Raw genomic sequence first — 26,197 nt, forward strand, 5'->3', positions numbered from 1 at the left:
TAACACTGCACCATTAAAGAAGAATAGACCTTTGATTTAAAGATCTCATTCCATCATGTTTTCATTCATTTTAAAATGTCTAGTGTCTTCAATATGAATGAATGCCATGTGAGCTGTTTGGTTTTTGTGGAAAGAAAAACTAAAAAGTGTTCCGGTGATCCGGTATAACACTGCTTCTGCTTTAGTCCAGTGGAGGAGCAGGTGGGAGGGGGGAGAAACGATAGGATTTCAGCTCTTGCTCATGAATATTCATACATGCAAATATATCACCCTAAAATAAAGACATTTTTACACTAATAACAGTCATTACAATGTCATATGACACGTTACAACATGTGTAATAATGCCCTGCTAAGTGCAGTCCAGCCACTGACCTAGTCTTAGAGTCTCTGTAAAACACCAAATCCACCGGAGAGCCTATTTAAACCTATAGTTACACACAGAGGTGGGAAGTCCAGGTCCAAAAGTAATCTCAATTGTACTTGGCTGGTGGTGTTTTTCCTCCATAGACTAATTCTAACCATAAAGCATATACATATATATATATATAAAAAAATGATGTGTTATTCGCACAAATAACACAGGAATGAACTGCCATGCTGTTAACTAACTGCCTAGCGCTGTTAGCTCCTGATCAACTCGTTTTAAGATCATATGGTGCAGATACAGCATTTGAGTACTTACTTACATTATGCATTAAACATAAAAAGTAGAAAAAAAGTCGAACTGTAGTTTCTCCACTTGAAACACTCCTGACATGCTTTAGGACAATCCCCCTCAGCCTTCTGTACCTATTGTTAATGCATTTCTCTGAAATAATCTCCAGAGCGGTATTTAATGCTGTATATTCTGCAGGCTGGGGAGAAATTAGCTGGCAGACAGTCTCCAGATCAAAGCGTGGAAGAGAGCTGTAGCTGAAGCTGGCAGAATATTAATTTATAATAAAGCTTGGGAGACAGGAAATTATGCAGCGGCATTGCAGAACACCTGTTAGGTGTAGCAGAATATGAACACAGATTCGTACCATGGATGATCACAAGCCATCAAACCACCAAACTGAACTGCTTAAATTTTTGCAGCAGGAGTAAAGCAGCAAAGTTATCCAAAAGCAGTGTGTAAGACTGGTGGAGGAGAACATGATGCCAAGATGCATGAAATTAAAACTGTGATTAAAAACCAACCAGGATTATTCCACCAAATACTGATTTCTGAACTCTTAAAACTTTATGAATATGAACTTTTTGTTTTCTTTGCATTATTTGAGGTCTGAAAGCTCTGCATCTTTTTTGTTATTTCAGCCATTTCTCATTTTCTGTAAATAAATGCTCTAAATGAGAATATTTTTATTTGTAATTTGGGAGAAATGTTGTCTGTAGTTTATAGAATAAAACAACAATGTTCATTTTACTCAAACATAAACCTATAAATAGCAAAATCAGAGAAACTGATTCAGAAACTGAAGTGCTCTTCTTATGTGTTCCAGAGCTGTATATATTATATATTTATATATATATAAGCGAACTGTAGCAACAGGATTGTAATGCTGTCCATATTATGCAGCCTTAGTTTGACCGTAACATCTGGTTTCCAGTTCAGACCTGTCCACAAAAAGCCACAAGACAAACACACACACACACACTAGACCTTTTATACTCCCAGCATGCTTTGCACACATTCCTGACCTCCTTCCATCACCCCTGAGCTTGATGTGAATGACTCAGAACTCACTCTATTGGGGTCCTGAGTGGCTGCATACTCAAAGTATTGTATCAGTATAAATCAAATAAATCAAATGATACACCAGCACTAGTACCCATTTACACCAGTTGTTTCACCAAATACAAAAAAGAAAATACAAAACACCTCAAACATTACTCCATTACTCATCTTCTCTCATCACAGCTCTTCATTTTCATGTTTTTCTTAAAAGATAAAAGTAATAAGATTGAGTTTTATCAGTAGGTGACATGCAGCTGTAGATCCACACCCCCAGGATTAAAGACCAGTAATAAAGAGGCCCCTAATCACATGATAAACACACACACACACACACAGTGCTAATCCGTACCCCACCGCGCAAGAATGGCGATTATAATACAGCCTGGAATTAGCGTGCTTCTAAGAAACGCTGGAAAATCTACAAAAATCAATCACAAGGGATTGATGAATGCAGCTGATAATCTCACAGGGTGTGTAATAAATCCATATAAACCCTTAAAGTCCACATAAAAACCTCATATCCACAAAAACACGGCCCAATACTCAGAGCCCAATCTGTAAGCTGTGTTTCCTCCACTGGCTTCCTATTGTGGTTCACATCAGATTCAGAACCCAAAGCCAAAAACAGACCAAGTTCCTTCATACTGTACTGCACGGCACTGACGATCAAACCCTGATCAGCACCAAGAGAGCTCTTAAGGGCGTTTTCAAACCTGTAGTTGTGAAAGTTTCTACGATCCAGATCAGTTGATGAGTTTATGTGTTTATTTGGAGCTACAGTTTCTCTCTCTCTGTTTGGTTTGTTTTCACACAGGCATAAAAACACCTAAACGCACAAAAATGCGCACCATTGTTCATAGCTGTGGTAACTAATTAGTGTTATCTGGCTAATATATCAGATTAATCTGCACCTTATCAACAGTTTAGTTCAAATAAATGGACTATATTTAAAGGCTGGTTCAGCCTGAGACCAGAATAAGGAAAAAACACTATCATATTTATAAAACCTTAGTTTTAAATATTTAAAATGTTTATATGTTTGGAAAAACTAAATATTGTGATACTTAGCTTACGCTGCTAATCTGTCTCTACGCAGAGAGAAAAGAAATAAAAAAATCAATCAATATTTTTATGTTCATATATTCAAGTATAACCTAAAATCTCAAACCTCTACAGTTTTTAATGATTTATCCGTATTATTCTTCATACTGGATTATTTACTAGCTATGGGATTATCCTTTACTCAAAGAAAATAATTTATACCCCCCTATTCCACACACACACACACACACACACATGCACACACACACACGCACACATAAATACGCCCCAAAATTATTTTAAACACTGTCCCAGATGGCTGTAGATGTGCACGGACTGCAGCAATTATTTCTGACAGGTGGGTTCAGGCATCAGTGCCCCCTCACCCACACACACACTTACGCACACACACACACATATCACCAGTACAAGGAACAACATCTTATTAACACGATACTTAAGTTTAATGTAACATACAGCTCTGGAAAAAAAATAAAAATGATGAATTTCTTTGATTTTACCAAATTAAAAACCTCTGGAATATAATCAAGAGGAAGATGGATGATCACAAACCATCAAACCACCAAACTGAACTGCTAAACTGGTTTTCCAAAAGCAGTGTGTAAGACTGGTGGAGGAGAACATGATGCCAAGATGCATGAATAAACTGTGATTAAAAACCAGGATTATTCCACCAAATATTGATTATTTCTGAACTCTTAAAACTTTATAAATATGAACTTGTTTTTTTCATTGCATTATTTGAGGTCTGAAAGCTCTGCTTCTCATTTTCTGTAAATAAATGCTCTAAATGACAATATTTTTATTTGGAATTTAGGAGAAGAAAGTTTATAGAATAAAGTAAAAACCTTAATTTTACTCAAACATAAACCTATAAATAGCAAAATCACAGAAACTGACTCTTATTTTTTTTCCAGAGCTGCATTTTTTCGACATATAGGCTACCCACACTGTGTTTAAAAGTTATCACTGCTTCCACAAAACGACCTGATTGGTCATATTCATACAGATGATTCATGGGTTCAACCTGCAAACTATTAAGTCAACAAACCAAAGAGGCAATTGGTCCCAGCAGGCCATGTACAGTGGCTTGCAAAAGTGTTCATACCCCATTTTTTGGACTGGCTGTATCTTTAGGGTCATCGTCTTGCCGGAAGGTCAAGACATTTTGCAGCCTCCAACAACCACTTTACCACAACTTTATCTCTGATCTGTCTGGTGAGTTCCTTGGTCTTCATGATGCTGTTTGTTCACTAGTGTTCACTAACAAACCACTGAGGACCAACTTTACAGAACAGCTGTATAGGTTATACTGAGACTAAATTACACATAGCTATTAACTATTATCATTTAAGAGTTTCTGAATGAAATTGATTTAAAATAAAAGGGGGTAAATACCATGTATAATTTTATTGACAGTATTCCTTAGGTGATACTCACTGTGATGGCCAGGTGCTTGCTGGGTTAGGGTCGCTGTGGTTCCTCTGGATGAGTTGTTTCTGCTCTTATGGTGGCCGGACTCTTCCTCACTCTTCCTCTGAGAGTGTGTAGCTCCGTTGGCAGACGGACTGTGACGAGACAGGCTGCCCTCAGCGTCCGTCTGCATCAGTTTATCGTTCTGGGATGATCTGTGGCGGGAGGACGGCGTCTCGCGCCGGGGAGACGGCAGCTTAGAGCCGGGAGCGGCCGAGGACGGCCGGGTCAGACGAGACGGCCTCGACATCCTCTACTATTCACCCACGCAAACGTACGACGAGTACATACAGTAAATATATATATCAGTAATACAGCGGGGTGGTGTTTACTTGTTACTACTATTGGGATCCACTGTGTGCATTTCTCAGAGTTATAGGATCTGTCTGCAATACAGATTTATTTTCTAATGGAAATTCTCTTAGAAATCCCAAAGAGATCAACACCTTCCCACACGCATCAACGTATACACAGTAAATCCAGGCTAGTGCCGCTTAAAACCCTGGAATTGCAACTCCAAGTCCAGACATTAAAAACAATTGAGTTTACTGTCCATACTCCACTGTCTCAAGGAGATTCTTGGCTTTTTTCTATTGGCAGGTCACTCAGAAATCCAAGAAAGTCCAACACCTGCCCAAAAACACATAGAGTAAATCCCAGGCTAGTGGTGTTTGGACCTTTGAAATTGCATCTTCCAATCCAGATATGAAGCAGAACTCTCTACACACCACTGTTTCAGGAGTGTCTGTCTGAAAATCGGCTTCTTTTGTATTGGCAGGTCACTAAAATATTCAAGAAAGTCCAACACCTGCCCAAAAACACAGAGTAAATTTCAGGCTAGTGTTCTCTGACCCCTGAAATTGCAACTCTCAGTCCACACATGAAGTACAACCACGTTTCCTTGTTTTTTTTCTATTAGCAGGTCATTAAGATATCCAAGAAAATCCAATACCTGCCCAAAAACACAGTAAATATACAGTAAATTCTAGGCTACGGCAGCTTGGACCCTTGAAATTGCATCTTCCCATCCAGATATGAACTATAACTGTCTACACTCCACTGTCTCAAAAGTATCTGTCTGACAAATTGGCTTTTTTCTATTGGCAGGTCATTCAGAATTTCCAAAAAAGTCCAACACCTGACTACAAACACAGTAAATATACAGTAAATTCCAGGCTAGTGGAGCTTGGACCCGTGCAATGGCAACTCTAAGTCTAGATGTTAAAAATAACCAAGTCCACTGTCCATAATCCACTGTCTAACGGAGTGTCAATCTGGAATTTCACCTTCTTTTGTATTGGAAGGTCACTCCAAGAAATCCAAGAAGGTCTAACACTTGCCCAAAAACACATTTCCACATTTCCACGCTAGTGTTGCAGGCTTGAAATAGAAAATCTCAGTCCAGATATAAAAAAATACATATTCTACTGTCTCAAAGTGTGTCTGTCTGGAATATCAGCTACTTTTGTAATTGCAGGTGCCTCAGAAATCCAAGAAAGTCCAAAAAACTGTCCACAAATGTAGTAAATATACAGTAAATTCCAGGCTAGTGGTGTTTGAACTACTTCAATTGCAACTCCCAATCCAGATGTTAAAAATAACCAAGTCCACTGTTCATACTCCACTGTCTCAAAGTGTGTATTGGTTTTTTTTATTGGCAGATCCCTCAGAAATCCAAAAAAGCCCCAAACCTTCCCAAAAACATAGTAAATATACAGTAAATTCCAGGCTACCGTATGTTGCTGTTTAATATCAGTAGGTAGATTTTGAAGAGTTTTGAGGTTCCAACGTGTGTGCCCACACACACACACACTTAAACACACACACTATATAACCCAGGCTACTGTTGGGTTCCCCAATAGAAGCCTCTACTCACTTGCCTCCTCCGGAAAGCGTCCAAGCATCCAAAACAGTCCACACGCAAGACGTCTTATAATCCCTAAATCACCTAAATAAGAGGTGTCAGTTACTCCTGAGGTACACATACACACACTCTCACACACTCACACAAACTCACACACACTTATACACACACTTATTCACACTCACATCACTAAAACACACACTATAAAAGGGTAGCAGCAGAGAATTCCTCAGGTGTCTCCAAGGTGCCGGTCGTCCTTCTTCTGCAAGGAACCGAGGAAGTGTGTCTCCGTTCCAGGATCTTTGGGGGAGGTATTGACGAAAATCTGTCTCTCTCTCTTCTCTCGTTCCTTCTCTCTCGCTCTCTTCCTCTGTCTCTCGCTCCACGCAAGTCCAGACGAGTGCAGGTAGACGGAAGACAGGGAGGGGAAGAGGGGTTAATCACAGTCTCGCAGAATAGAGCCTCCGGCACTTCTTCAGAGTGAGAGACTGAGTGTGTGTGTGTGTGTGTGTGTGTATTTGTGTGTGTGTGTGTGTGTGTGTGAGTGTGTGTGTGAGAGTGTGTGAGAGTGTGTGTGTGCGCGCACAAGTCTCCGATTGAGTGTCAGGAGGACAGATGCAGATAAGCAGTCCGTTCTCCTGTGTCTGCACATTCCAGCACACACACACACACACACACACACACACACATGCACACACTCTACTGGTCAGCTGTCTCTCTCTCTCTCTCTGTCTCTCTCTCTCTCACAGCGTCTGCGTCTCTCCGGTTGGGTGGCTGCAGCGGCTGCTCCAAACAAATGGAAAAAAGATGGAGAGAAAGAGAGAGAGAGAGACGGAGGTAAAGAAAAAAGAAAAGCAGTAGAATCCAGCCTCCGTCTGTTCAGGTTCTCCTCAGGCTGCCACTACCATACCACATACCATCTCAACACTCATACCATTTTCTCTCTGTCTCTCTCACTGTTTGTTCTCTATTTCTGTTTCTCTGTCTCTCTCACTGATTTCTCACTTTTTTCTCTCTGTCTCTATCATTGTTTTCTCTGTCTGTCTCACAGTTTGTTCTCTATTTCTGTCTCTCTCTCTCTCTCTCTCTCTCTGTCTCTCTCTCTCACAGCGTCTGCATCTCTCCGGTTGGGTGGCTGCAGCGGCTGCTCCAAACAAATGGAAAAAAGATGGAGAGAGAGAGAGAGAGACGGAGGTAAAGAAAAAAGAAAAGCAGTAGAATCCAGCCTCTGTCTGTTCAGGTTCTCCTCAGGCTGCCACTACCATACCACATACCATCTCAACACTCATACCATTTTCTCTCTGTCTCTCTCACTGTTTTCTCCCTGTCTCTCTCCCTGTTATCTCCCTGTCTCTCTCACTGTTTTCTCCCTGTCTCTCTCACTGTTTTCTCCCTGTTATCTCCCTGTCTCTCTCACTGTTTTCTCCCTGTCTTTCTCACTGTTTTTCTCTCTCACTGTTTTCTCCCTGTCTCTCTCACTGTTTTCTCCCTGTCTCTCTCACTGTTTTCTCTGTCTCTCTCACAGTTTGTTCTCTATTTCTGTTTCTCTGTCTCTCTCACTGTTTTCTCCCTGTCTCTCTCACTGTTTTCTCCCTGTCTCTCTCACTGTTTTCTCCCTGTCTCTATCATTGTTTTCTCTGTCTCTCTCACAGTTTGTTCTCTATTTCTGTTTCTCTCTTTCTCTCTCTGTTTTCTCTTTGTTTTTCACTCACAGGTTTTTCTCTAAGAATCTGTTACTGGTGTTACACTGTATTTTCTCTATGTCTCTCACTCCTTCTGATTTAATTTTCTGTCTCACTCTTGCTAGTTTATTTCTCATTTTCTCTCTGTCTCTTACTCATGCTTTTTTCGATCTCACTCTTTCTTTATTTTTGTCTCTCACTCTATCTCTCTGTTTTTATGTATTTATTATAGGATAAGTGTTAATAAAGTTGGGCTATGGAATGTATCTCTCCCTTTCTGCCTCTCTCTTTCTGTTTCTTTACATTTTTCAGGATTTCTCTCTTGAATCCTCCCTTTTCTCCTTCTTTCTGCATCTTCTTCTCCTTTCCTCTGACTCCCTCCATCTCTCTTTCTCTCAATCCCTTACTCTTAATTTCTCTCTCTTTCTCCTCCACTCACATGCGCTGTAAGACCATTGTCCTAAAGGTGTGTGCTCTTACACACACACACACACACAGGGAGTGGGGTATTTATGGGTATTACAGAAAGCTGTGGCAGAGGGATTACTGAAAACACAGGCTGTATCTGAGCTTCTCAGGAAAATATGTGTTTTTATGTGTTTTAGAAAATCCGGAAAATGTCATTTCCTTTTTCTGCTACAAAAGAAAGAATTTCAGACATTTATCGTTTCAGTATCCAGATGATCAAGGACAGATATTTAGTATCTAGTTTATTTTGGATTTATATGGATTTATACATCATTTCCACACAAAAATGAAGAGATCACTTCAGTTTCTGAATCAGTTTCTCTGATTTTGCTATTTATCACTTAAATAGAACCTGTCTGATAACATGAAGCAGATAAAAGATCTTAAAAAGCAGCACATTATGAAGAAATTTAACAAAAGATAAGAAAACGTCAAAAAGTCATTGATCATCTATCAGTCTGGAAAAGGTTATAAAATAATTTCTAAAGCTTTGGGACTCAGAGAACCACAGTGATTCACTATTATTCACTAATGGAGAAAACACATAGAACACTGGTGAACCTTCCCAGGAGTGACCGGCCGACCGAACAAAATTACTCCAAAAGGGCATGAAGAACTCATCCAGGAGATCCATAAAAAAGAACCCAGAACAACATTTAAAGAACTGCAGGATCTCACTCGCCTCAGTTAAGATCAGTGTTAATGATTCAATAATAAGAAAGAGACTGCCTATTTCACATTTACGGTACCAACAAACAAGTTAATGATCCCCAGAACGAAGTACAAGACTGATTGTCAGTACTGGATGTTGGTAGTGGCTGTTACAAATCTGATAAAATTCTTGTATTTTTTAATATCTCAGTTAGGGGTGTGCCATATCATATCATATCATATCATATCGTATGCAATAATAAAATAAAAAATTAATTTTGTTGCAGTTGTGTATTCTTAAAATATAAATATATATATATTTTTTTATTCAGTTTTTGTCGTTATTGCCAAGAAAGTACCATGAAATATCGTGATATTATTTTAGGGCCATATCGCCCACCCCTAAAAATTTGTTTCTCTACACTCTTTTCCCACTACAGAATTCTGAATAAGAGATTTCCAGCCATAACAACCACTGATAAACCCACACACACACACACACACACACACACACACACACACACACAGGATTAGTCCAAACCCTGGCCATTCCCTCGGACACGGCCTTAAACTATTAGACTGTTAATCCGCCTGGACGAGCCACAGTTCAATCATTTTAACTCTGATCATTTCAACATATATGTAGGGTATATTGGGTTTGCTGAAAAAGATTTGACCTACATTTAGAAGACACACACACAGCTATACACACACAGCTATACACACACACATATAACAGCACCCACAATACAGAACACAAAAGTTAAAGTAAAAGCGCAGATGCATTTTTATTTATATATATACACATACAGTTCATAGTGTGAAACTCATATATTATATAGATGTATTAAACACAGAGTGATCTATTTTAAGCGTTTATTTATTATTTATTATTGTTGATGATTATTGATTATGACTTACAGCCAATTAAAAAGCCTAAAATCAGTGTCTCAGAAAATATGAATATTATATATTATATAAGACCAATTGTTACTTTTGTTAGCAGTGTGGGCAGTGTGCCAAGTCCTGCTGGAAAATGAAATCCATCCAGCATCTCTATAAAAGTTGTCAGTAGCAGAGGGAAGCTGTAAGATATGAAGTGCTGTAAGATTTTGTGGGGAAACTAAACTGCACTGACTTTAGACTTGATAATAAAACACAGTGGATCAACACCAGCAGATGACAGACATGACTCTCCAAACCATCACTGATCATCAGTAAATTTTACATTAAAGTCAATTAAGGGATCAGAGTCTGGAGGAAGAGTGGAGAGACACACAGTCCAAACTGCTCGAGGTCTAGTGTGAAGTTTCCACCAATCAGTGATGGTTTGTAGTTCTCTTTTTATATATTCAGCCTAAAAAGCCGGTCTTATACAGGCTTAATGAACTCTTAGTGCTGAGGGGCTAAAACTCCAGGCTCAAGTACCCAGCAGCAGCTCAGCACACGTGGGTCGAGTCCCCACAACCCTCTGATCAGCTCCACAGCGCTCAGACCACTGAGCCACCACAGCCTCAGCCAGCGCTCGGGGAGGGAGATAGGGAGCAGGGTGGGGTAGCAGCTATAAATGGACGTACAGATACACTATATATTATTAGTGGGTGTTTTTGAACCTCAAAGCACACACACACACTTATATATAAATACATATATATATAATACTAGTGCATCTCAAAACCAGAGTTATTCCACCAAATATTGATTTCTGAACTCTTAAAACTCATTTTCTGCAAATAAATAAATGCTCTAAATGAGAATATTTTTATTTGTAATTTAGGAGAAATGTTGTCTGTAGTTTATAGAATAAAACAACAATTTAAGTAATGCATTTTTTTAAATACATAAGATAAAACCAATACAGACCAAATGAATCTCTGTCTGTATTCATATAGAAGATGTGATATGAAGTTTTTAATCACCCTGATGCATTAAATGTGAGTCACTGTTCCAGCAGGTTACAGTGTGTGTGTGTGTATAGTGTGTGTGTATAGTGTGAGTGAGTGTGTGTGTGTGTGTGTGTGTGTGTGTGTGTGTGTGAGTGTGTGTGTGTGGAGAGTAGAATGCATTGTAAGCACGCTCCCTCTTTTTGTCTGACTCCAGACCCCCAGGTACCAGTTTTTTGATCCCATTCTGCCGAGACTCAAAGTTTTCATGAGTCATGGTAGATTTCCCCCAACCCCACACACACCCACACACACACACACACACACACACACACACATACACACACACACGCCCTGGAGTGTTTCTGGTAACTACTGACTCATGAACACAGGGATATCTGCCTGCTCTTGTCCGTGTGGAGAGGTTGGGGGTGGGAAGCTTTAGTAAAACTGAAGCTGTCAGACTAAAAGAATCCAGCCAGTCATTGTAAACATAATAAACATAATAAACATACAAATAAACATAATAAACATACAAACGCTAAGTGTTTACTTGCATTTTGCGCATCTAGATCTTAAAGAGTTACTAAACTCCCTGATTTAAGCTGACTCCTTCCTCAGCTCGAATTTAAAAACGGGAGCACTGGGTGATGTATGGGTTTAGAGGTGGGGCAGAAGGTAGAGCTGATTGGCTAAGCTGCAGAAGCTGTGTGCCTCTAACAGTATAGTATTATTGATTGATTGATTGATTTGTATATTGTGAGTGTAAGTGTACAAGAAGTACACAGTTATATGAATGTCATATATAACATGTTAAAATAGGAATGTGCCAAAGTCAGAGCTCACCCGGCTCTTAAAGGGAATGACACCTGGCACACTGATTGGTTTATTTGAAGTTACGCCCAAAAAGCACCCTTAACTAATTAGATTTTTCGTTTTTTTTTTTTGCAAAGACACACCGACACGCCCCTATAAATGACTATGGATATATAAATATATATAGATATAAAAAGGGCCCTTTTTCTCTGGCGAAAAATAAAATAAACCTTCCAACATCACTGGCATGACAAGGAGATCCAATGTGAGATGTTTTCTATGAAGACATCATGAATTGAGGTGCTTTTTCCTGTGTTTTCTCTCATCTAAATCTGATTGAGTGATTGACTGATCAACCAATAAACTATAAACTATAATCTAAATGTATTATAGTAGGCCTAAAATAAATCTGACACAAATCTGCATTTTGTAGGGTTAAATCACTTTACTTTACTCTGAGCTGACGTATTTTTTTAGTTCAAAACTATAAAATTTTACTAAAGTCAGTTGTGAGAATTGCTCTTTTTATCATTCTGGATACATTTAGTTTTCTCATTTATTTTTACAGCTTTCTAATCTGTAATCCGTTGAAATCTGTGAAGCTGTACATTTGTATAAATACCAATTTATACTAATTCACTAATTTACAAACTTTTCTATAGCTATTTACTTTTTATACTAATACACAGATAAAATGAAACTGTACCCAGAAGTGTATTTATTGTCCAAAACAGTTGAATTAAATGAAAAGCACTACAGTGCACTGTAGAGGCTGCACAGCAGTGAAAGCCCTGTCTGTAATACTGGAGAAGCTGTCTGTAGCGCCCCCCTGTGGCTCTCTACAGTCACCCACATCTGCACACATGCACTTTATAAATATTATACAAATCTGAGACTTTCTTCATTCATCTCCATTTAATTTCTGGTCAGATATTTGTAATTTAGTCTTTCCTAAATGTACTTCTATTAATATCCATTAACAAAACTTTCTGCTAAAGTGTGAACAGTTTAAAATGTTTCTTGGTCATATTCCAAATTACAGAATTACTGGAGGGAAATTCATTTGGCCATAAAATAAATAACTGGCACACAATCTGTTAAGTCTGCAGACTAATTTAATCTTCTAAATTCTGTAGACCCCTCACTGCGCAATGATAGCAATAGTCCTTTTTATATATTATTTTATTTCACTAGACTGACAGATATACAGCTCTGTAAAAAATGAAGAGATCACTTCAGTTTCTGAATCAGTTTCCCTGATTTTGCTATTTATAGGTTTATGTTTGAGTAAAATGAACATTGTTGTTTTATTCTATAAACTACAGACAACATTTCTCCCAAATTACAAATAAAAATATTCTCATTTAGAGCATTTATTTATTTAACATATATTTTGTGGCATATCTGAGCAAACTTGGGCCAATTTACCATGCCCATGCATTTCCTCAGTCATTTGAGTCATTTTTTGTAATTTTGTAAAGTAGTGAAGAGGTAGTGTTACAGGTATACAGTGAATAGTATTCATATTATGGCAAGAACTACTCAACTAAGTAAAGAAACAAAAAAAATATTTTAAATCAAGAATTGAAGGCTTATTTCATTTTCCAGCAGGATTTGGCACACTGCCCAAGCTGACAAAAGTACCAATTGTTCTTATATAATAATCTTAATTTCTGAGACACAGATTTTTGGGTTTTTGTTGGCTGTAAGCTTTAATCTATTATCAACAATAAAAGAAATAGATCACTCTGTGTTTAATACATCTATATAATATATGAGTTTCACCTTTTTTAAGTAACTTTTTGATTATATTAAAAATGATTTTTTTTGGGATGCACTAGTAGATGAGGAGTCTTCATTTTGAAATCCAATCTTGGCGTGCAAATACTTATACACACACACACACACACACACACACACACACACATTCAGATGAGATGAAGCAGCTCATTCGAGACTGACATGAAGCGTCTGATTCAGTTTCATGAATCCAGGTGAGTTCTTTCATCTTCTCTTATATTCATGCATTCAGTCAAGTGCAGACTTGCAGCAGTGGTCTGTAACGTGCAGGTGTGGCTGTAGAACAGTTTGCTATAATCATAGTAAACACATTAAGAGTCCTATATCTTTTTATAATTTATTTAAATTTTCTCCTGTTTTTCTCCCAATTTATCTGGCTCCAACACTCCAACACCTCAGACTCCACCTCTTTTTTAACCTTTTTGCCGAGTAGCATCACAGCGCTAATGCTCGGAGGAAAGCGCAGCGACTCGGTTCTGATACATCAGCTCACAGACGCAGCCTTGTGCTGATCCACATCACCCTAGGAGTGATGAGGGGAGAAATAGAGCGCCATCTACTGATCTACTGTACTCACCCAGAGAGAAACAGCAAGGACAATTGTGCTCTCTCTCAGGGCTCCGGTAGCTGATGGCAAGCTGCATGACCAGGATTCGAACCAGCGATCTACTGATCATAGTAGGAGCTCTTTAGACGGCCTTATCTTACATCAACAGTCTAACTTCACTTCTTCCTCCTGTATTGTATAAATATCAGCAGAGCTTCTGAATATATCTACACTGATGGGCGTGGTGTTCTGGAAATGAGGTGTGTTCAAGTAAATTTCTAGAGTTTCGCTTGTTTATCTTGGCAACAGAAAACATAGGAGGTGCGCAAGTGACTGATTAAAACCCTGACAACAGTCAGCAGTCAGGTGTCCATACCTACCAACTTTTACATTAATAAACAGAATACTAAATAAAAAATAACATTCCTTACCCTTTAAACCAAATGAAATGCAGTTTTAAATACACAGGGTAATGTGAAAGTGCTGGATTTGTGTTTTATATGTTTCCTATTTGTATTTTAAAGAGTTCAATCTAAAAAAAGACTTCCCCTTTACTCTCCGAGCAAACAGAGCTGTGATGTGTGATTTTTGTAGAGAAGATAAGTGCTGAAATGATGTGATGAATATATTACTCAGCAAAAGAGCAGAACCACACTGACGCTCCTCTTCTTATCTTCAAAGGGCACAGAATCCCTGAATGTATTATATTCATACGCTAGCATTGTTTACCTATTACAGGTGGGTTTATTGTCAGAGGGGATTACTGTTGGAGGAGATTTAGGGCACTAGCTTCAGGCTAGTTATATGATGAGAGAAATTATGCTACAGAAATGTATGAGGTTCTCTTGGTTTCGTAAACTCATGCACAAACTCTGCTGTCAGTAGTTCATCAGTTCAGCACTGCTGAAGGATTTTATTAACCAGCAGGAAACCATCACTCTTTTATAATCCAGCACTGAGAGAAATGCTGGTGTGGTGCATCTTCTTCCTGTTTATCACCACACCTTCTCAATATGACTCTCGGAGGAAAGCGCAGCGCTCCAGCTATTATATATATCAGCTAACAGACGCCTGTGCTGACTGATCAGTAAAATGATTGGAGTGATGTTGGAGAAAGAGAGAGAGAGAGAGAGAGAGAGAGAGAGAGAGAGAGTTAGCGCCATCTACCCACCCGGAGAGAGCAAAGCCAACTGTGCTCTCTCAGACTCCGGCTGCTGATGGCATTACACAAGATCCGGGATTCAAAATGGCCTTATTCCTGTTTGAAGAGCCAATAAACCTTAAACCATTTTTTTCATTAATAGCTGAAATGATAGATAGATAGATAGATAGATAGATAGATAGATAGATAGATAGATAGATAGATAGATAGATAGATAGATAGATAGATAGATAGATAGATAGATAGATAGATAGATAGATAGATAGATTGATAGATAGATTGATAGATAGATAGATAGATAGATAGATAGATAGATAGATAGATAGATAGATAGATAGATAGATAGACTTTTTTTTTTACCTTTAAAAAGCGCATTTATTTCTGTAATTATTTGCCTCTGCAGCGCCCCCACAGGTTGAACTGTGCTATAGGAGAGGATAATGTTCCTGTGTACTTTTGTATGGAATATGCAGCTCATTCCATCAATAATACCACCCCACTGCTAAGTTTCAACCATCTGCTGCTGCAGCTAAGCCAATCAGCTCACTCTCCTGCCCCGCCCCTAAACCCATACATCACCCAGTGCCCCTCCCAAACTACTACTACCATTTTTGCTAAGTGTGGAGTCAACAAATCAGGGGTTTAGTGCCCCTATTCTATCTACCACAGATTTCACTAATCAAAAACCATGTTTTATAAGCCTTAAACCAAAACTTTCCTTAAAAAGAGAGACAGCCGGGTGAAGTTCCCCAGACAGTGACGGTAATAGAAATGAATTAGTTCATTAATGAATGATAATCTCAGCAGTTTCAGGCCTTTCGCTCAGCTTTGCTCTTAAAATAGCTTCATTAGTCACCAGTAATGAAGAGGTTGTTCTGATTCTGGATCTCTAGGCCTGCTGGAGATAATGAAGATGAAATATAACAGCTATATTCTCGTTACGCAACGGATGGAGCGGACCGTAATCCGAATTTATGAATATGCAAATGTGCCTACGAAATAAACGTATCACGGTTCACCCTGAACTGAATGAACAGAATAGACTGTGAATAGTAAGATGAATGAGAAAAGATAACAAAGCACAACAGAACAGAATAATCTCAGTCTCAGGAGAACTACAGTAGCCTCTAACTACAATAGCCTCAAACACACTGCAGCCCTCAGCAGCACATCACTCAGAACACATGACTCTGCTGAAGTGCTGAGCGTACACACACACACACACTGCAGTACAGCAAGTCCAGCATGACCCCAAATAACACACTCCTACTGTATTACTGTAATACTGTATTACAGTAATAATATAACACTGTAAATCTGTAATACTGTAACAGTGTTAAAATATCAGTTTGCAATAAAACTCAAGGCCAACTTCATCCATAATCTGCCATTATACTTCCATCCATATACTTCTTTATAATTGAGCTAAACTGCTGAAATATCCAGATAATATACTGCTAAGAACAAACCCTGTCCCTGCTGCTCCATGCTGTTTACACACTGAATGCAGTATGTGCAGCGTTCACTGCTCACAGTTGCGACACTTCATTTACTAGATAGATGGCCCGCTTTCCCTTCATCATTTTAGGGTGATGTGGATCAGCACAAGGCTGCGTCTGTGAGCTGATGTATCAGAACCGAGTCGCTGCGCTTTCCTCCAAACGTTAGCACTGTGATGATGCTACTCGGCAAAAACAGTTTCAAAAGAGGCGGAGGTGTGTGCTGGTCTTCTTAACCCTCCTTGTGTCAGGGGATCACTAGTGATAGGGGATATGGAGGAATGGCTGGGACAATTTAATGTGAATAATGTGTATGCTCACACAGTGTTTGTTAAAATGATCTATTATGCAGCTCTAAGTTATCTAACGATCCTAACATAAATATACTTTTCAGACACTCAGCTAAAACAGTAAATAACAGCAAATAATGTAAACTACCTCACATTCCAGAATGAGAACAGCTTGTATAAAAACAGCGTTTATTAAAAAATCATCACAGACCCTTCTCTCTAAACACACACACACACACACACACACCGTCTTACACTGCGTCTGCACTGTCACAATTATCTGTGAACATATGTTCTTGGATTCACTTAAAACCCTATCCTACTCGAATACACACACACACACACACACACACACACACACACACACACACATTAGCCCCAGATCTGCTAATGAAAGCAGCAGACATCAGAGAGAGTGTGTGTGTGTGTGTGTGTGTGTGTTTGGGCTGCTGCTGATTATGCATGTGGCCAAAGACTCCACAGAGAACTGATGAACCCTCAGAGGAGAGGAGAAAGGGATTATAGAGAGAGAGAGAGAGAGAGAGAGTGAAAAAGTGATGGTGGCTCCTCTGGAAGCCTCACCATTTCATCTGATCCTCATCAAATTCCTTCATTCTACATCAAAGTCAAACCGAGTCCGACCGCTCTCCATCAAATTTCACCACAATCCTCTGGACAATGAAACTCTCAGCTTCACAGCTTCAGTTCTGGGAGAGAAAACCCCACAGACGACTTTAGGAGAAGATTCTTGGAATGCATTAAGGTCTCTCCAAAAGTCATAAAAAAGTAACGCAGAGAAACTTTTCCAGCAGTGCTGAAGAGTTATTCAACATACTTCAACATTCTCTGGGTTTTTCAGTAAAAATACTCTCAGTAGATTACACTATTCAAACCCTTAAAACACAAGACAACAACTTCTACGCACTTTACGTGGGCAGTGTGCCAAGTCCTGCTGGAAAATGAAATCTGCAGAGGGAAGCATAAAGTGGTGTAAGATTTTGTGGGAAAACAAATCTGCACTGCACAAAAATTGAAGAGAGCACTTCAGTTTCTGAATCAGTTTCCCTGATTTTGCTATTTATAGGTTTATGTTTGAGTAAAATGAACATTGTTGTTTTATTCTATAAACTACAGACAACATTTCTCCCAAATTCATTGGTTTTTAATCACAGTTTTTTTCATGCATCTTGGCATCATGTTCTCCTCCACCAGTCTTACACACTGCTTTTGGATAACTTTATGCTGCTTTACTCCTGGTGTAAAAATTCAAGCAGTTCAGTTTAGTGGTTTGATGGTTTGTGATCATCCATCTTCCTCTTGATTATATTCCAGAGGTTTTCAATTTGGTAAAAATCAAAGAAACTCATCATTTTTAAGGGATCTCTTATTTTTTTTAGAGCTGTATTTGTAAACATGCTGAAATACGGTTATTTATATTAACATTACACCCCTTCATACTTACTGCATTTTAGTAAACTCGCTCATTGACTTGCATCTACTTGTGTGTGTGTGTGTGTGTCCTGGTGTGTATCTCAGGTTTCAAACATCAAAGCAACTATCACTGTCTCTTAACTCCATTATAGATACAGTCTACTGCCTCATCACACACAATACTGCCAGCCAGTAATTTAATGGCTTATTGTGGCTCAAATAGGATTAGATTAAACTGACAGTCTGGCACACACTCAAACACACACACACTCAAACACAAACACACACACACACACACATACACACACACACACACACAAACACACACACACACACATTTACTCCACAGGTTTAAGTACAAACAAACACCTCAGCTTACCTTATTCCACCTGTAGTAACTTTCATCCCATTTTTCTCTTTAAGCAACCAAAAGCAACCACACAGCAGCATCCTATCAACCACCTGAGACACCTTACCAACCAACCACATAGCATGCACAATAAGAGGAGCAGCAAAGCAACCACCTAGCAACAGCCTAGCAACCATCAGCCACCAACACCATCCTAACAACTAACACTAAAGAGAGCACAGCCACTGCTTACTAGGGCTGCAACGATTAGTCGATATAATCAACGATGTCAAAACACTGTAATTACAAATAATATTTTCTGTTCAACACACCTAAACACCTCAAACAGAGAAATACTATTTTATTCTTTGATTCTTTCGAAAATAAACAGTCCTAGAAATGAAGCAATGGAAATTAAAATAGTTTATGATAAAATATTTAATATAATACAAATAAAATGGATAATAAAAAACAAACAAGAAAAAAAAAAGCGGTTAGAAAAAAATATTTATCCATGGGTGTGTATAGTTTTTTGGACATTGGACATTATTTACATCTTGCCTATTTCATTTCTCTAGAGCTGGATTTGGAAAAGTCACATTCATGTATATAGTATTTTGTAATAATTATATATATATAGTATATATAATACCCAGGGTTTATGAAGTAGGTTACATTCAGTAACAAGAATACAAGAACATATGGTTCTTTTAAGGCTCTGAGTGGTCCACTATTCTAAAGCGCTGCCACTATGATCAGGAGATCGCTGGTTCAAATCCTGGTTATGCAGCTTGCCATCAGCTGCTGGAGCCCTGAGAGAGCACAGTTGTCCTTGCTGTTTCTCTCTGGGTGGGTACAGTACAGTAGATGGCGCTCTCTCTCTTTCCCCTCATCAATCCTAGGGTGATGTGGATCAGCACAAGGCTGCGTCTGTGAGCTGATGTATCAGAACCACCAGAGTCGCTGTGCTTTCCTCCGAGCGTTAGCGCTGTGATGCTACTCAGCAATGCTACAGCATTTAATTTAAAGTTAAGACAAACAACCACTGGAGGGTATACAGCGTTCTGTAGATGTTCCAGTTTTTGACTGAGCTTGTCCCTCCCTCTTCAAAAATTCAGCTTTGACCCCTAATATCCCACAATCAGTCCCTCTCACCAACATCCAGCCAATCAGAAAACCCCCATTAAACGTATCCACCCACGCCCCGCCCACTTTCTAAACCTCAAATCAGTCATGCTGTCAGGATGGGCTAGTGGTTGTTGACTAAGAGCAGATTCCATTCTCCTGATGACACACACACACACACACACAGCTAAAACTGAACTAGTGCAGCTAATTCATGTCAAACCTCTCCCCACCCACATCACTTTTAATCCCTCTGAAACTGTGTGTGTGTGTATGTGTGTGTGAGCTTGTGTATTAACCTGGCGTGACCTCAGTGTCAGTGGTGCATTACCTCTGATTGATTTGCAAACTCATCCAAACGAAAAGAGTAAATAACAGCATTAATTAAAACTCTGCATGGGCTTAGAAGGGCCTCACAACACACACACACACACACACACACACACACACTAAATCAAGCAAACACAGTAAACAACAGCAAAGTGCTCTTGAATGTTGCGTTGAAAACAGAGAAAAAACTACACTAATTATCAATTCTGTGTGCATGTGTCACCTAATTTATAACATCATCCGGTCATGCAGCTTGCCATCAGCTGCTGGAGCCCTGAGAGAGCACAGTTGGTCTTGCTCTCTCTCTGGGTGGGTACAGTATATCAGTAGATGGCGCTCTTTTTCCCCCCTCATCACTCCTAGGGTGATGTGGATCAGCACAAGGTGAGCTGCGTCTGTGAGCTGATGTATCAGAACACGCAGAATCGTTGCGCTTTCCTCCGAGCGTTAGCGCTGCTGTGATGCTACTCGGCAATACTATAGCTTTTAGCAGCAGCTCAAAAAAAGACGCGAAGTTTGACTTCACATGTATATTCGGGGATGTGTGGCCATTACTAGTGGAAAAACATGATAAAAATGATCATAATAAAAATGCAAAATGTGTGTAAAGCAGAAGATGTGTTTAGCGTGTTGGACACTTTTAAAAATGACATGAATAAATGACATTTTCTGACCATTTTTAAAGGAACTCTGCCACCACTAAAGCCCATTACATGCTCTCTGATTGTACACTTTTTGCTGGTCTTTGCGAAGCTAAAGCACTGTTTCAGCAAATCCTAATTACTGTAGAGCTTTAGGTGTTTGAGGGAACCGCAGCCGGTGAATGGAATTTAAATGAGTCACTGGATTTACAGATTAAAACTCAGTTTAACTCTGTGTACAGTGTGAAGAACAGTTACAGCAGTGTGGAACTGTGGCAATGCACAGAGACAAAGACAAGGGTCTTTTACTGTAAGTGTGTGTGTGTGTGTGTGTGTGTGTGTGTTAGGGAGGAGTGTGTGGTTGGTTGCTCATTGTGTCATCCCTACACAAACCCACCCAGCAACCCAGACATTTCAAACAGCCAGTCTCTCTCTCTCTCTGTCTGTCTCTCTCTCTCTGACTCTCTCAAAAAAAGCACCACCTACTGTACCCACCCAGAGAGAGCTGTACTCTCTCAGACTCCGGCTGCTGATGGAGAGCTGCATAACCCGGCATTTAAACCAGCGATCCTTGGATCATAGTGGCTGAGTGGCTTCGTCACTTGCGTGGACAATTCTAGCAGGCAGACACCACTGACCACAAACTCCCATAATTCACCTCACATTGCCATGAGCACTCTGACTACTCTTCAACCTTACTCACAAGATAACACCTCACACTTTATAAAATGTTAATTTTATTGTGCTCTTCTCGACTCCCAGTGAACCTTTTACATTTTGGGGCACTAAGCAGTCTAAAGCACTGGACCACTGGTTTAAATCCCAGTCATGCAGCTGCCAGAGCCCCGAGAGAGCAAAATTGTCCTTGTTTTCTCTGGGTGGGTACAGTACAGTAGATGTCGTTCTTCTTTCCCCTCATCACTCCTAGGGTGATGTGGAACAGCACAGGGCTGCATCTGTGAGCTGATGTATCAGAACCCGCAGAGTCACTGCGCTTTCCTCCGAATGTTAGCGCTGTGCTGTGATGCTACTCGACAATGCTACTGCATCAGCAGCAGTTTAAAAAGAGGCGGAGTCTGACTTCACATGTATTGGAGGAGGCATGTGCTGGTCTTCTTAACCCTCCTGGTGTTGGAGCATCACTAGTGATAGAGGGGATATACAGCTGAGTACACACACTCACACACTCACACACACACACTCTTAACAGAGCACAAATTGCGATGACGCAGCACTGCACTGTGTCATGTACTACTCAGCAGTGCATGCACACACACACACGCACTGTACTGTGCTTGATGGTGATTGCAGAGATGGCAGTGCTTCATTGTGCTTGCCCTCACATGGCCTGTCAATCAACCATCACCATGGTGATGAGCTCAGCAATTCTCTGTAGCATCCCAAAGCCTGCCTGAGCATGCTCTTAACACACACACACACACACGCCATGTCATCTGGTGTTGATCCACTGTGTTATATATGTGAAAACTTTTATGGAGATGCGGATTTCATTTTCCAGCAGGACTTGGCACACTGCCAACACTGCCTCAAAAGTACCAATTGGTCTTATATAATATTGTAATTTTCTGAGACACTGATTTTTGGGTTTCCATTGGCTGTAAGCCATAAATAATCATCAACAATAAAAGAAATAAACCCTTAAAATAGATTATTCTGTGTTTAATACATCTATATAATATATGAGTTTCTTATTTTTAATTGAATTACTGAAAAAAGTAACTTTTGAATGATATTTTATTTATTTTATTTACACTAGTAGTGTAACTCACAATAGTGGTGTGCCATATCGTATTGGACACAATAATATCACCAACATGCAACGTTTTTGAATATGGTGAATGATATAATACCCTGAAATATCGCTCCATATCACCCAACCCTAATTATCACATCAGGGTTCTACTTTTATACTGTTTTTATCAAAAGAAAAATTCACACTGTTCTAATTTCCCATTATATATCTATTAGAGTCAGATTATATATGTCCAGTATCATTTATTTTATTTTTATCCTGGATATATGGAGACATTTGGAGTGCATTATTATTATAAGTACCATGACTGATAATTCTGGATCACTGACTTCTGTTACAAATCTGATAAAATTCTGTATATTTTTATTCTGTATATCTTAGTTAGGGGTGTGCCATATCATATCATATTATGTGCAATAATAAAATTTTATTTTTACTTTTGTTGAAATAGTTTATTCTTGGAATATTTTTTTTTATTTAGTGTTTTGTCATATCGTTAAGAGTACCATTTATGAGAAAACACTATAAAATATTGTGATATTATTTTAGGGACATATTGCCCACCACTAACTCTAACACTGTTTCTCCTTTTCCCTTCTTCTCTGTTTACGTCTAGCTTTGGGAAATCTCTCTCAGCTCTTAGAGAAGCAGATAGAGGACAAGGACACTTGGGTATAAAGAATGTAAACCCAGAATTGTCTCATTTCGACTAAACAGAAGATTAAATTATCATTCGCTGGTCTGCAGTGTTCAGTATTCACCCCCGAGTAATACAGACTAAAGCTACAGGAAAGCATGACAAGTATAAACCTGAGTATAATCTGTGTATTCAGGCTTGTATCACCATGTTTTAAAATGTTTTTCTGCATTCATGGACTAATGAACTGTACTGGAGCTCCGCCTCAATATTTCACAACACTCCCCTGCACCACCGGGTCTCACTGTTCTGCAGAAGAAATGCTTTTTGTTCCCTGAAGTTGTGGATTTCAGATCAGTCCTCAGGGCTCTGAAAACAGAGCGCATTTTTGTTCGATTCAAAACATTTAAATGTGGACCATGTGAAGAACCTGAGGACTGCTTTATGAGATTTATGACCCTGAAGAACACTCCAGTAGATCTTTTTTTTAAAGAATTAATTTTGTAAATGACCATATTTTTCATTAAAAGCTGAAACGTGTTTCTTAGAATTAATAAAATATGCCAGTCCTGCTTAAAATGTTTATAAACCTTTAAAAAACGCTTTTATTGTGGTAATTTCCACCTCTGCAGCACCCTCTCATGTTCAACTGTGCTATAGGCGAGGATACAGTGTACTTTTGTACGCATACATCATCACAATATGCAAATCAATCAGTCAATCAATAATATCGCAGTTGCCCCGCCTCTAAACCCATACATCACCCAGTGCCCCTAAAAACCAACTACTCCTCTTAACATTTTTGTTAGTATTTTTTACATTAGAGCTAGGGGTGGAGTCAGCTAAAATCAGAGAGTTTCGTGCTCCTTTGAAGATCCTCTGTATAAAGTAATGGTTCTAGATTCTATGAGGAACCCCCATATCAGTATATAACCTCTTTTGAGAGTAGTTGTTATTTATTTAACACTGCAACAATAACACTGTAACACAGTGTAACACTGCAACAATAACACTGTAACACAGTGTAACACTGCAACAATAACACTGTAACAGAGTGTAACGCAACACTAACACTATAACACAGTGTAACACTGTAACAACACTAACACTGTAACAGAGTGTAACACTGTAACAACACTAACACTATAACACAGTGTAACACTGTAACAACACTAACACTGTAACAGAGTAACATAATGTAACACAATGTAATACCATGTAACACTAAAACACAACACTAACACAGTGTAACACTGTAACACAACACTAACACTAGTGTAACACACATTACAGTAAGAGCACAATCAGCTGTCAGCATTCTCACACTCACACACAGAAGGTCATGAGTATAAACACAGTGCGCGCGCTCTGCGGGGTTAATATAGGGTGGTAAAGCGGGTCTTACTGTGGGTTCTGTGGGTCTCCGCGCGGGGTCTGGCTGGAGGAAGATCCACAAACTGAACCCTGTGTCCCGCCATCGCCGCTCCGCCGCCCGCGAGACACTGCGGAGCTCCGCGCAGAACTCTCCAGCGTGCGCGCGCTCCAGCGTTTATGTGTGTGCGCGCGCTCTGGCTCGAGGTGCGTGAACTTTCAGTAGCCTTAACTGCGCCACGCGCGCGCGCGCGCGCACACACACACACACACACACACACACACACACAAACACACACATTACTAAAATGCTGTATCTGTATCTACTGTAATATTATTTTATCCTACTTCCACTTTTACTTTCCACTTTTAGTTTTATAATAATAGTCATTTTTATTTTATTTTTTTTTGCATTTCCTGTTTGTCTCAACTTTCTGATTTCTATAAGCCACATATGATTATAACTAATGTTTGAGAATGTACTGATAATTAGCAGTTTCATAGCCAAAGTGAGTGTGGCCTTCTCATTTTTACTTTCTAAGTGAGATATCCAGGAGATCAGTTCAGATTTTTTTATTTGATACAGAAAAAAATTGCATTTAAAAAGAAAATGGGGGTTTTCTTAAACTGATTTAATTAATTTGGAAAAAAATGTCTGGTTTCCCAGACAGTATTCGGTACATACAGTGGAAATCTTTGAGCAATGCTCTCTTATGTCCAGTAGATGGAACCAACACACCACTCACTTTGTCTCTTAACCCTATTGTCCATTGGTCTATTGTTCTGGGGGCGTTTCTCTTGTACTTGTAGAAATGCTAAATACAGCACTGAAAAGAATGAAGAGAGAACTTCAGTTTCTGAATCAGTTTCTCTGATTTTACTATTTATAGGTTTATGTTTGAGTAAAATGAACATTGTTGTTTTATTCTATAAACTACAGACAACATTTCTCCCAAATTCCAAATTAAAATATTGTGATTTAGAGAATGTATTTACAGAAAATGAGAAATGGACGAAATAACAACAAAACAATTATATTCATAAAGTTTTAAGAGTTCAGAAATCAATATTTGGTGGAATAACCCTGGTTGATTTTTAATCACAGTTTTTTTGTTCATGCATCTTGGCATCATGTTCTCCTCCACCAGTCTTACACACTGCTTTTGGATAACTTTATGCTGCTTTACTCCTGGTGCAGTTTGGTCGTTTGATGGTTTGTGATCATCCATCTTCCTCTTGATTATATTCCAGAGGTTCTAAATTTGGTAAAATCAAAGAAACTCATCAATTTTAAGTGCTCTCTTATTTTTTTCCAGCGCTTTAGTCCCTAGTCTATAAACAAAACTTAAGTTTACCCTGTGAACCTTTCCACATGTTTTTTTATGTTACATATAGCTTAAATATATTGTATTGATATTTTATGTGATAGACCAAAAAGTAGCAAGTAATTGTGAGGTTAAAAGAAAATAATATATGGTTTTCAAATGTTTGTACAAATAAAAATCTGGAAAGTGTGGCATGCATGTGTATTCAGACCTCCTGAATTAATATATATATATATATATATATATATATATATATATATATATATATATATATATATATATATATATATATATATAT

At 38.9% G+C, this 26,197-nt stretch overlaps 2 protein-coding genes across 10 annotated transcripts in view; both read right to left on the reverse strand.

Moving 5' to 3' along the window:
• The window catches only part of si:ch211-285f17.1 (sickle tail protein), a 139,044-nt gene extending 114,328 nt beyond the window's left edge, over positions 1-24,716 (reverse strand). For 5 of the 9 annotated variants that reach the window (XM_022666962.2, XM_022666961.2, XM_022666959.2 and 2 more), the window contains exon 1: positions 4,222-6,687. In XM_022666962.2, coding sequence (XP_022522683.2) covers positions 4,222-4,504 — 283 coding nt within the window. In that variant the 5' untranslated portion in view covers positions 4,505-6,687. Of the gene's footprint in view, positions 1-4,221; positions 6,690-24,608 lie in introns of those variants that run through there. The other 4 variants (XM_049479961.1, XM_022666963.2, XM_049479962.1 and 1 more) reach the window with 4 other exon arrangements.
• Positions 1-26,197, reverse strand: part of LOC103032795 (uncharacterized) — a 249,132-nt gene that overhangs the window by 48,908 nt on the left and 174,027 nt on the right. The gene's annotated exons all lie outside the window — the stretch shown is intronic.

This window comes from Astyanax mexicanus, chromosome 6, assembly GCF_023375975.1.
Source record: "Astyanax mexicanus isolate ESR-SI-001 chromosome 6, AstMex3_surface, whole genome shotgun sequence".
Lineage (NCBI taxonomy): Eukaryota > Metazoa > Chordata > Actinopteri > Characiformes > Acestrorhamphidae > Astyanax > Astyanax mexicanus.